At 37.8% G+C, this 13,049-nt stretch overlaps 1 protein-coding gene across 1 annotated transcript in view; it reads left to right on the top strand.

Moving 5' to 3' along the window:
- The window catches only part of LOC104123326 (V-type proton ATPase subunit d 2), a 20,024-nt gene extending 8,023 nt beyond the window's left edge, over positions 1-12,001 (top strand). Inside the window, exons 3-8 of the mRNA XM_009635564.2 lie at positions 1,436-1,614; positions 4,279-4,358; positions 6,212-6,289; positions 9,659-9,835; positions 11,298-11,375; positions 11,840-12,001. Coding sequence (XP_009633859.1) covers positions 1,436-1,614; positions 4,279-4,358; positions 6,212-6,289; positions 9,659-9,835; positions 11,298-11,375; positions 11,840-12,001 — 754 coding nt within the window. The remainder of the gene's footprint in view (positions 1-1,435; positions 1,615-4,278; positions 4,359-6,211; positions 6,290-9,658; positions 9,836-11,297; positions 11,376-11,839) is intronic.
- Positions 12,002-13,049: the final 1,048 nt, after the last annotated feature.

The following is a 13,049-nucleotide window of genomic DNA, read 5'->3' as shown; positions in this document are numbered from 1 at the left end:
GAGTACCGAGCCCTGGGGAACTCCGCTAGCTACCGGCCTCCAACTGGACTCTGCCCCGCCGATCAGAACTCTCTGGGCCCTGTCATTCAGCCAGTTCCGAAAGTAAACGTGCTATTTTTTTCAGAAAGTAAACGTGCTATTTGATGCCACAAAAAGTTCTGATCTCAGTACAGTCATAAACATAGAAAATTTGTCAGTGAATGGCTTAAACAACATAAAGAACCAGGATATTTTACCTAACTGTTTACTCCCTTGATCTTTTTAATATTTTATAACACGAACACTAGATTGTTCAGCTTACTTTTAAGGAGTATTTTATCATTACAGCAAAATAAAGTATCATTATTCTTTTTTTTTTTTGGGGGGGGGGTGGTGTCAAGCATAGCTGACCAGTTTTAGACAAATATATATATATACAGGATCTTAAAGACTGCCCTAGGACAGCTGTGACCTGAGGCGTACAATGTTTACATTTTGCTTCAGAGAAATGAAAGTGAAAATATGAAAATTATGGCAGCTCTTTTCTCACACTGATTGACATGCATGTGTACATGTGTATGCACGATCTCTGCACACTTGCTTTTTAATAACAGAGACACTAGTTTAAGATATTCAGCACAATTATTGAATCACTGAACTTCATTTCACTGGGTCCCTGAGCCCCCTCCCAGGTTTTGTGTGAGATCATATTAATCCTTATATGTCTCTAGCTGTGTTCTGAATCAAACAGCGCAAGCTGAAGACTGGCAGCATTGTTATAAACATCCCAAGCAAATTGCTTTCACATTTCCAAGTCACTGACAAAACTTATCAGCATCTTAGACAGTAAAACTAGAAAGAAGCTGATAGAAGAATTCTACTGAAAAGAAAACTTTTAGCAATAAAGAAGAAATCTGTGAGAACTTGTTCTGAGTTTGCTTATGGGAGGATGTTTAAAGCTGAGTGAGAAAAAAGCCCTAAGACTGGTCCATCTGCATGAACTCTGCAGTTTTAGTGTGAGATTCCCATGCACTTCTTCTCTGTCCAGATGTTCTATATGAAATAACAAAATCCCAAACTGGAGAAGCTGCTAGCTCAGGTGATTTAGCTTTTGATACCACTCACTGTCACTTGTTATAGTGAATCTACATTTCACGGCTGTTATGCTTATTATATTCATGTTTCAGTTTCCCCTTTTTTAAAAGTGTCTCTTTCCCAAACTCAGTCATGTATTTAAAACTAATACTGTGCGTTACCTACTCGCTAATTAAAAATTTGTTTGGTTTTGATAACTGAGACGTCGGTACAGAGTGAACGTACAAACCTGCAAATACTGTGGTCATTTCTGACTTTGGTATTATTACTAATTTTCAAAAATCTTGGGTTTGTATTTTTTCAAAGGCAAATTCATAATAAAGATAAGGTTAATTTCTTTTACTTTTTCTTTCAAATACAGGTACAGCTACATGATTGACAACATAATTCTTTTAATAACTGGCACATTACACCAGCGGCCCATAGCTGAACTTGTTCCGAAGTGCCATCCACTGGGGAGTTTTGAGCAAATGGAAGCAGTCAGCATTGCCTCAAACCCCACTGAGCTGTTCAATGCAATTTTGGTTGACACACCATTAGGTAGGAACACTAAATTATTTCTTATTCACTTCTTGGAACTACTCATCCTGTATTCTTAAGACTATCTCAGATGGAGTAGCATGATTTCCACTGGATATGCTGTGTTTTGGTAACACAAAACACGAAGTGTGGGTGAAGCACTTCTGAAGTGGTGTTCAGGACATTTTCTAGCAACATTTACTAACAGCTTCTATATCAACCTTGGGTAGCAGGTGCAAGGAAAACATGCTACTCAAGAAGTGTAATGGATATCTTTTGTACCCAAATTATTCACTGATTTAGAGCTTCTAGATTTTTATTTCCACACCTGCATCTATAATTAAAAAATGTAAGACAAAATCTTGCCTAACCCTGACTAAGGATGAAGAAGGAGACAGTTACTAATAAATATTAGATGTTGTGGTAGAACCTAGATTCCCTCTTGGGATTTGGGCATGATTCAAACACAGAGAAAATCCCTATTTTGAAGAACTAAATCTAAAAGCAAAACAGAGTGAGGCTTGGGAACGTCACATTCTGAAACTGGGATGCAACTCTGCTCAATGTGCTGCAGCAGCCAACATGAAAAAGCAAAACCTAACCAGCTGTGGGGCGCTGCTGGGAAGGGTACTGAGAACAAGATGGAACTGGATGGATTTGAACATGTATGAAACCATTGTGTGCCCTCATCTTGAGTACTGTGAGTGGATTTGGGTTCTGCTTCTCAGGACAGCTGGTGGGTTGGCCCCGGACAGAAGCCAAACTCCCACCCAGCCACTCGCTCAACCCGTGCCCCCAGCACACTGTGGGGAGAGAAGGGGGGAATGGGGTGGGAAGGCACCTGTGGGCTGAGATCACCTACAAAGTACTGTTGCAGGCGAAACAGGTTCAATTTGGGGAAAATCAACTTGGTTGATTAATACTAATACAGTTAATTACTGATTCAGGCATTCAGAAACAAACAAACAAACAAGAAACAAACATTTACATGCTTATGGAAAACACCTTTCCTCCCCCCTTTCCCACTCCTTCGCTCCAGGCTCCTCTCCTCTGGCCCCCTGTTATCACTGCAGGGTACACTCAGTCCCCTTGGAGAGGCAATGAGTGGCACAAGGACCATGTTGTGGTCCCCCTGGATCCCCATGGTACAAGGGGATGTTTACAGTCAGTACACGGTGGTGTCCCTCTGCCACCCCTTCCTCCTCACACTTATCCTCTGCTCCGGCGTGGGCTCTCCACAGGCGGCAGGGAGCACCCACTCCAGTCCCATGAAGCGTCTCCTCCTCCTTCTCCGATCTTGGTGTTTCTCAAAAATTTTTTTCCCTCCTCCTCTCTACATTGTGTGTTTTTTGCCTTTTCTTAGACACGTTTTCCCAGAGGCACCGCCAGCTCAGCTGAGGGCCGCAGCTGTGCCCCGTGGTGGGCAGCCCCTGCCTCCCCTCACAGAGGCCGCCCTGCGGCCCCCGCTGCCGACACCTGGGCACCCACACCCCGTACAGCGAAATCAGAGAAGGTGCACAGCAGGACAGCCAAAACAAACACGGGGGTAGTGCTGCCATGTGCAGAGAGACTATAAAAGGCTGGACTGCACTTTGGAGAGGACAAGGTTAAAGAAAGACATGGACAATGTTTACAAAATCCTGAGGGCAGTGGCTTGTCCACAGTGAGCTGCAAACTGTTGCTTACCAAATCTTTTAGAAGACCAAATCTCAGGTAAAATAAAACTTTTTTTTTTTTTTTTTTACACAGCTGGTAGTAAATTTCTGGAATGTTTTTTGCTAAACAAGTTTGTAAAAGCAGAGGCTAGTATTGGATTTTTAAAAAGATGGGACAAATTCTCAGTTAATGGATCTACAAAGAGATACTAAAGGGAACCATCAGGGCTACATCCTCTAATATTGTTCATCCAAAAACTGGATGTTGGGAGAGTATGAAGGGAGAAGACCACAAAACACAGCCGGGCTCACATGCTCTCTTTAAACGCCATCTCCCATTGCCACTGTCTAAGACACCACTCTCTGTTGGGCAGCACTGGTCTGTCCCACTGACATAGCTTAGGAACGGTGAGGGATTGGCATACTTTGGTCAGGTATAAATACAATATTTTTAAGTGGCCCAGCTGCACAAATGAACTTCATTCTCTGCCTCCCTGTTCAAAAGCTTGCTCTTTAGCCAGTTCTGCAGAGGACCTGGAAGCACAGATGGTCAAGGTCAAAGCTTGTGCCCCTTAGTAGTTGCAATCTGTTGCCTTTCCCCTGCTGCAGACATACCCAAAGAGGAAGAGGGAAAATAGGAAGGAGGATTCTCCTTAACAGTTGCGGAATACCTGCATGATTTAAGTCAAAAATCATCTTTCATGTTCCTCACTAGAAAATCTCCCTAATGCCCAAACCATATACTTCAGAGAAGATTAGGGTTTTCATTAGCATTTCTCATCTGATTCTCTCTGGAGATGTGGACTCTGGCTGCAGCACTGATTGATTCCCCTCACAGCAGATTCTCATTAAAAAGGAGGGAGTAGGAGGATAAGGGGGAAATCAAGAGGATTTCTCTTCCTCTCTGTTACATCATTTGCACAACAGAAACCTCGGATCCTTGCTCACACACTGGAGAATGGCAATAGACAAGAGATGCATATTATCAGCATGTAGACTTACACTGGAATATAATAAACTCTGTTTTCAGCTGCTTTCTTTCAAGACTGCTTGTCTGAAAATGACCTGGATGAAATGAACATTGAAATAATGCGCAACAAACTATACAAGGCAAGTTCCTGCAACATAACGATAATACTTGGGGGTTTTCAAAGTGTCTCAGAAAAGGAGGTCAGTATCATTAACCCTGTTTTATGGATGGGGAAACAGAAGCATGGTGAGATAAAGCAATCTGTCCCAAGGTCACCTGCTGATGACAAGTCCAGGAATCAAATCCAGCTCCTTTCATTTCTACTCTACTGTTTGGAGAGTTTTCAAATTTTAGGTCTGCATCCAAATTCTAATTTAATATCTCATTAATGAAAATGCTTTAGATGTCAGGCTAATATCCAGATCCATTTGTTTATGAATAACTCAGTTATCCACCAAATGCCACAGAACTGTTAGCTACTAAGTGAGCCTAGACAGGCTTTTGGCTAACATTTATTTCTATTTATAAAAGGTAGATGTGATTTGAAAAGGTCTAATTGCTTTGAGCCTAGCTAACTTTTTTATTTACAGGTTTTGTATCATCTTCTTCCTTTTTAAATTACCTTTAGCATTGCTACAGCACACTACTGTAAGGATATGCATCTAACATGTGCCTTGCATTTTCAAAGTACTTTACAAATATTAGCTCACAGGTCAATACTCTTAGGATGGCCTCTTTAAAGGCTATACATATTTCATTCCGTTAATGGTTCCTCCTGGTACATTCTCTCAAAATTCTTTGTTATCTTTCTTTCACAGTGGATGCCCCAGACTGCAGGAAGTATTCTTACAGTGATCTGATTGCACTAGGGGGGAAGAAAAAAAAATCTTCTATTTGTCTTACAAATTATATTTATAAATTCCCAAGCCATTATTTGATTCTTAAATATTCTGCTACTTCCTCTCATTCAAAACAAGATCAGTTATGCCCAAGTATTTTAATTCTTCCACAGTACTACTGAACTAGAGACTCTTTTTCCATTTGATAACATAAAGACTCGATTCTTATATCCTGTGTGTATAACCATACATTTACACTTATTAAATCTATTTTTTTGGTTTTTTTCTTCTCACTCTTCTAAGTATCAGGGGGATCATTCTGCAAACACTTCTAAATTATTAATATATCCTGTCTCCTCTTCTTCATCTGTCAATGTGACCAATTGTTTCAGCTCTACGATCAAATAGCACTATACAGAACCTAACACATAATCCCATGCAGCAGATCCCCCTTGAGATGTCTCCACTTAAAATTCACTTAATTGCATAGTTAGTGATGGCTTCTTATAACAAGATTGTGTGAAGTTGTAGCAAATACATTTTGATAACATATATGTTATCAAAAAACAGTATTTGGGGGGATGGAGAGGCAAGAACAGCATCTCTGAGCTATTTAGGGGTCCTTCCTGCACAGGTATTTTGAAATGGGTGTGAAGGCCAGAAACCTTAATAGACCAGAGGGCTCTGCAGACCGGTATTACAAAAGCTTCGTCCGCTGTTCTGTCCTAATCCAGGGTTTAGGGTAGAGCAGTAGGGATTAGTTTGTGTATCCTCACAGTGCTGGCCCAACAGCCGTGGCATATTCCCAAATCCCCTCCTCCATACTACAAATGCAGACTTTCCTTCAGCCATCTGCTTATTATGCAGTGGAAGCTCTATGGAGCTCAAGAAGTTCCTTCTTTAGGGAGCAAAGAAAACAATATTTTTCCTATAACAATTTTTTAAAACATTTGAACCCACATTGTAATAACCAGATATTTGCATTTTAATATTTCAACTTTCAATCCAGCACAGTAATTAAGCACATACTTGAATTTAAATTCATAGATAGAACTATCAAAGTTAATGGAAATATTTAAAAATGAGGTTCATGACTCTGTGCTGTGTTGGTCCAGGTCTTAAGCAGCATTTAAAATATTTCTCCTTTCATGTAGTCTTACCTTGAGGCATTCTACAAGTTTTGTGAAAAACAAGGTGGTACTACAGCAGAAATCATGAGGCCTATTCTTGAGGTAAGAAAAATTCAGTCTTTGTACATGAAAGTACTCCACAATGTTTTCATAATTAGGTTACTTTGTTTTTCCTGTTCCTGCTCTCTCCATTTGCGAAGTTATTTGTCAATTGTCTGCTTCTCCTCTGAGTAATCACTGTTTTTCTAAGATGTAATGAAGACTTTATTCTAGGAAGACTTTTACCTCTTGACTAGAGAAGCAGCTAGTCCATCACCAGAGAGGAGTTAGCCTCAGTTAATATTTTTCTATAACAGAGAGCAGAACAGAATAAATGTTTCACTAACCTCAAACTGCTGCCCCTTAACATTTTTCTGTATTGTGCAGAAAAACTAAAAAAGTGGATTATTTTTACACCTCTTAGCTCAAAATTAAATTTGGCATAGCTAAGGTCTGGCATTATTGTATATTTACCAACCAATAATCTTTAAGCTTCATGCCACTATTATGCTTGTTTACTCTACTATTAAAATTAATGGTTGAAGTTAGAGTTGAGTGACCTTTGGAACTAGTGTTATACAGAAAAGTCCAACATCACGTTTTATTTTTGTCTCAACTCAGAAAAGTTTAATATTTATTTTTTCCATGACATATAAAATTCCTAATGTCCTCCTCCCCAGAGTGTACCTGCAGCGTGATATTTTTGTGTCGGTTACTCTAATAAAAGATGCAGAAATTCCTTAATTTAAGTTCTCAGTATTCAGCTCCATTTTTTTTCACATGGTTTATCACAATTCTTTGCAGAGTTTGAGAGCTAGATCACCCATTTGCTTCCAGGAGTCTTTTTTTCTGGATAAGCAAAACTTACACCCAGGAAACTGACTGAACAAAATTAACTGAGCTCTGATGACAACACACTAAAAGTTTGCATTATAGACATAATAATCCTGGGAGCTCACCCCTGAAGGAAAAATGAGCCTAAATTATATCTTACGAAATAATGTCCTAAAAGGGAATACAATTGCATATTTTAGTTAAACAGGTCATAATGTTTCAGTTTATGTTCTAAAGAAAATATTCTTAATCAAGTTAAATTGACCAGAAATTAAGTATTTTGACTATTCTTTTCTGAAAAATAAAAATCAAGAGATTGGTTGGCACAGGTAAAGACATTTTCCACAGTTGATTCAGATTTTTCAGAAAGTTCATTTTTAGCTAGGAATTCATGCTGAGAGCAGATTACTTACCAGCACTAGTTTAAGCATGTTGTAAAACTCTCTTTATACTGGTTGTAACAGTTTAGTCTGTGATAAGCTTCTTTAAAATCCCTATCTAATGTCAATCAGCTAGGAGGATAAACTTTTCTGCAGATTCCCTTTTCTATAACATTTTAATAATCTGAAGACAAACATAAAGCAGATTGCTATGGTTGAATTCACAAAAAGACAAAGTTTAATTATTCAAAAGAATACTTGCTATTTATTCTGTAATCTTATATGTAAGACTACCAACCTGACCCTATCAGAATGAAGCTGAGGTATTTAGCTCCCCAAATCATTGACCACCAGTCACGGTGCCAGCCTTCCACATTAAAAGTACTGACGGTCTCTCTTCCGACATGGACAAAAACCCTAGCATGTTTAACCCTGAATCTGGCAAGAAACTGCAGGACTGCACTGCAGCTAGTGCTGTGCCTGTTATTAGGGCCCCATGCTAATTCTCAGGTAGCACACATGCTACTTCAGTTTCCCATATGGAAACTAAAGCACTTATCATAGAATCATAGAATCATTTAGGTTGGAAAAGACCCTTAAGATCATCAAGTCCAACTGTTAAAGTAATCCTGCCATCCCACCACTAAACCAAAATGAAATGGTCATCCCGTGATTCCACCTCTACCTGCAGCAATCAAATGGCCCAAGTCACCAAATAACTGCCTCATGGCCTTACTCACTACAGAGAACCTCATGTGCAAATAATTTGATTAATTGAGAAGTTTGTATGGATAGGACCAATCCTGCAAATTTTCTCAACCGGTGAGCCACAGAATTAGGCCCCAAACCCACTAGCATTAGTTGCAATTACATCTGAGCATGCCTTTTTTCCAATAAAATATCACAAATCTAACAGCTGATTCTACATGGCTTCACCAAGTTAAAAACCCAAAGCAGTTGTCCTTCCAAAACACTTTTACTAGGGCTGATATGCCTGTTCATATTAAGGCAAGTGAAATTTGGCCCTGTTATTCATTAGCTAGAAATCTTTTCAAGCACACTTATTTTCTTCTCATTATTTCTCTATTGTTTATTCATTTTCCTTACCCTGAAGTCAGTGCCAGAGGGCGGCTGGGTCCCTGTTACAGTGTGTTCCAGTACACAGGAGTAGGACCTATGAATATGTGCTTAACTGCTAAAGTTGTAGAACTGTGTTGCAACTGCAGTCTTATCACTCAACAGAAAAGGGTACCCTTCTGCTTAAACCAGTTCAAAAATTCACAGCATAAGAAATTTTGTAAGCTGCCTAAAATGTGTGTATATTCTGTATGGTTCACTTGGAAGATTTTCCTGCATATTCCCTGCAATTAGCAAGGGCTCTGCTGTTCTTACAACATGAAAGTAAGCAATAAAGGAAAGAAAGAAAACTATGGTCAATTTAGATCTCAAGACAGAAGAATAGATTTAAATCAAACAGAATTGAGTAAGATTATTTTTGTTTACCCTTACATTTTTAATTCATACTGTAAGAATGGCAAGTGAAATTTTGCCTTGTACAAAGAACAACTTGAGATCTAGACATTAGAATGACTTTCAGTCTACTGCTGCAGGGAAAATACAGATATTACAGGCATCTAAACCTGACAGAAGAAGTATAGCCCTTGAATCTATGCGTTAAAAATTAACTGTTATTTGAAACACTTGAAAACTTTAACTTGGCAAGTAAACAGCCCCCTCTACCTTATTAAATAATTATTTTAAATATGTGCATTCAGAATTTTCAGAATTCCCATCCAACCCTTACTCTCAACAGCAGTCTGAGTTACCCCAGAACAGTACTATTGATTCCTGTTCCTTTCCTGTATTATTATTAAGAGTATTATTTCATAACTTCAGAAGGGTGTGTGAGGAGATTTTTTGTTGTCAACATCTGGGCAACTAAGTACGGAAATGAGGAAGTAGCAGAGATGATATTTTCAGCACAAAATTCACAGAATAAAAGCTGTGCTTGCAAAATACTTTGATTTTCTAGTTAAAATTTAGCAAGTATTTACAAATAAGGACTTACAATTCTTAAAACAAGGTATGTTTCTAATGCTCTGAAGTGCACTTTTTTTAAAGTTCCTATAGTTTAGCTTACTGAAAAAAACATATCCCCACCCTAATTTAGAATGAGATTTCTAATACCACCTCCTTATTATTTGTTTTGCATATTCAGTTTGAGGCAGACAGACGTGCCTTTATCATCACCATTAACTCATTTGGTACTGAGCTGAGTAAAGATGACCGAGAGAAGCTCTATCCAACCTGTGGAAAACTGTATCCAGAAGGCTTACACCTGTTGGCCAATGCAGAAGACTATGAGCAAGTGAAATGTGTTGCAGATTATTATTCGGTATGTGATCTAATTTCTTAAAACAAAAAGCCAAAATACAAATACTTAACATCTCTTCATGTCAGTGAAATTTTAAAGAGTATTCACGTAAGTTAAAAGTATTTTTGAGAAAGAAAAATATCAGCAAAAATACAACAGATCCTGTAAAGAAGCATATGGAATCAATGGCCTTTGATATGAAGACATATTATTATCTTAGTGCAATACAAAGTTCCTCTTACAGTGATGTTGAAATAAGACCAAATTACATTCTAGTAAACAAAACTCTTCTTACTTCATTAACCATCCCCAAACTGAGTTTCACTTCACAGTTGTTGCCTCTGAGATTTTGGAGCAAAAGCTAAGTCATTTTAAAATGAGCTGACCAGACAATTCATGTCACAGATGAGTGCAAACCTGATTTATTGCTAGTGTACTGTAAAAATGCCCTTCTGAAAAGTTTTCTCGAAATCACTAATTGAATCAAAGAAGTAGATGAAGTTGTTAATACTGACGCGACTGGTTTAGTGGTGGGATGGCAGGGTTAGGTTAACGGTTGGACTTGATGATCTTAAAGGTCTTTTCCAACCTAAACAATTCTATGAGTCCATGACTGGTGACATTATTAAAGACGAATGAATATGCAACACTTGATCTATGAATTAACTGTGGTACTCTGACTACCTATAATATTTAAGCTACCTCCAGCTACGTACATAAAAAAAAATGGTGCCTGTTCTATTGCTTTTTCCAAGGAAGAAACAAAGCTGGAGATGCACATCTGTTCCTGTGTATTAGCAGAATGTTAGAAGCATGTGTCACCATGTCAATGTGGTACAGAGCAAGTCTATTCTTGTGACGGTAGGACATTTACATGAATTTGTGAACCATGGTACTAGATCTATACTGCACTGCTACTTTATAGGAAAAACAAAACAAATACACAGAGAAACAAATTACACAGAAATGTAACAAGTAAGAAATTAAGTCAAATATATCTCCACAGAATATTCCAGCATGACATATCAGACTAGTACATTTAGATGCAATAATGCAGATAAAGCAAATCCAGCTGACTACTTGGAAATAAAATGAGCAGCCATGTGAGGATCAGAGTTCAGGATTTTGGCTCCATTTACAGCTCTGGCTCTGATGGATACTATTTGTACAAGGAGTGCTCTCTGTCCAAAGGAGTGAAAGGTCATGTGTCATTCTACAATAAGCCTCTTTTAGTGCCTTCAGTAAATTACTTTAAGTTGTAGGAAATGACGTTAAGAAAAACAAGAACAAATGCAATTTTTCTTTCTTTTGCTGACTATATGCTTTTAACTTTTGATTTATGTAGAACTCTAATCTATACATGAGTTCTTCTATACAGAAAGACTACTTAATGTAGATTGACTAATAAAGTAATGTAAGGTATCTGTGCTCCACAGAATGCAAAAGTACCTTATTTCCATTGGGTGGTTGTCTATGCTTTTAGGAATACAAGGCTGTGTTTGAAGGTGTAGGGAGTGGCACTGGAGAAAAGACACTGGAAGATGCATTTTTTGAACATGAGGTAAGAGCTTCTAACCTTAAAATATCAAAATGAAAGTTAGCGTTTTATTCAAGAACACAGTATTTCTACGGCTGTCAACATTTGACTGAATTAAAATAGAAGGATTTATCTTTTTAAATAAAATAAAACCCAGGACATTCTTCTGAAGACTAGTTATAGAATTGTCAACCCTGATAGCCTATCCAAAAGCCATCTCATATAAACCACTTAATGAAATTTTTTTTGAATAGTCTACTGAAGAAGGTATTTCACCATTGTCCTTTACTTACCTGTAATGTTGCTGTAGTGTATTACCAAAATTAATCCAGAGATGAAATTTCAATTATATTTATACTCGAGAGACTACTAAATACAGTCATGGTTGCAAAGTTACACAGAAATCTTGATCATAAAAGCTGCCATATAAAAATCACGTTTGCCTTCCTTAATATTTTATCATAACACTTGTTTCATCTTTTCCACAGGTAAAGCTGAATGTGCTTGCATTCAACAACCAGTTTCATTTTGGAGTATTTTACTCCTACGTAAAGTTAAAGGAACAAGAATGCAGGAATATTGTATGGATTGCTGAATGCATTTCTCAGAGACACAGAACAAAAATTAACAACTACATTCCGATTTTCTAAATCTGAGAATTTATAATCCTACAATGCCTGAAAGGATGCACTATTTCATAGAAAAGGAGACAAATCTTATTTCAAAAGTTAACTCTCATCAGATGTTTTAAATTATATTAATAATTCCTCTTATATACAACTGTGTAAGAAAAAGTAAGTAATCAGAGATATGAGTACTTTATAAGGAAATATTAATGGGCTTATTCATAGTTTTTATTGGTAGACTTGTTTCCCACTGTGCCCATTTCAATTTAATTGATCAATAAAAACTCCCTGCAAGGTCCTTATATACATATCCTTTCTCTTTTGTGGAAGCAAGCTTTCTACCAGTGACATTTGAAAAGCTCTTTAATGGCTTAGTTTTGAATTAAAAGTTTTCTCAAAGGGACCGCTAAACTGCTACTTCTGTCTTACACTTATGGTCTTCATGACATACAAGATTGTATGAAGGACTTAATACACAAATAAGAGAGAAACTTTAGGGTTACTCTGAGATTCCCCTTAAGGAATCTCAAGAGAGAGCCTCCTGAACCTTTCTAAGTGTGAGATCTCTCTGCAGCTAAATGTAAATAAGTAATTTCATTTTCATGAAAATGTTTTCAGTTATTCCTTTATGGTCACATGGGGGGCACTGTAAGCATCAAACAATGGGTGTCTGATCTACTCCACAGCAATGCAAATATCCCCTCCCAGCACACCAAAGAGACAGTCTTATGTATGCACTAGGGAAGATTATGAAACATGAATGAAAATACCAGCCAAGTCTGTATCAGTTTTACATCAGACACAAACAACACCAGCTCTAAGCTATTTGAGGACCTGGCTAAGATTAGTAACTAAAAATAGAGTGAACAGTTGAAGCCAGATTGTAGCAGGACAAGATTAATTCTGCTGAAGAAAAAGGAAGGGTTTTGAAAGCCATATCAACATTCTGCCTTCCGACTCCATTCAAAATATTTGCCCTTTAATCTTTGAAACAGGCCATACCTTGGTTTTCTGCACGACTCCTTAGTTTCAGGCTGCACAATAGCAAATCTCAATCTTCAGCTGACTATGC

Source organism: Egretta garzetta, unplaced genomic scaffold (assembly GCF_000687185.1).
Source record: "Egretta garzetta isolate BGI_Z169 unplaced genomic scaffold, ASM68718v1 scaffold453, whole genome shotgun sequence".
Classification (NCBI taxonomy): Eukaryota; Metazoa; Chordata; class Aves; order Pelecaniformes; family Ardeidae; genus Egretta; species Egretta garzetta.
Note: the sequence above shows the minus strand (reverse complement) of the source record. Positions and strands in the feature narration are given on the sequence as shown.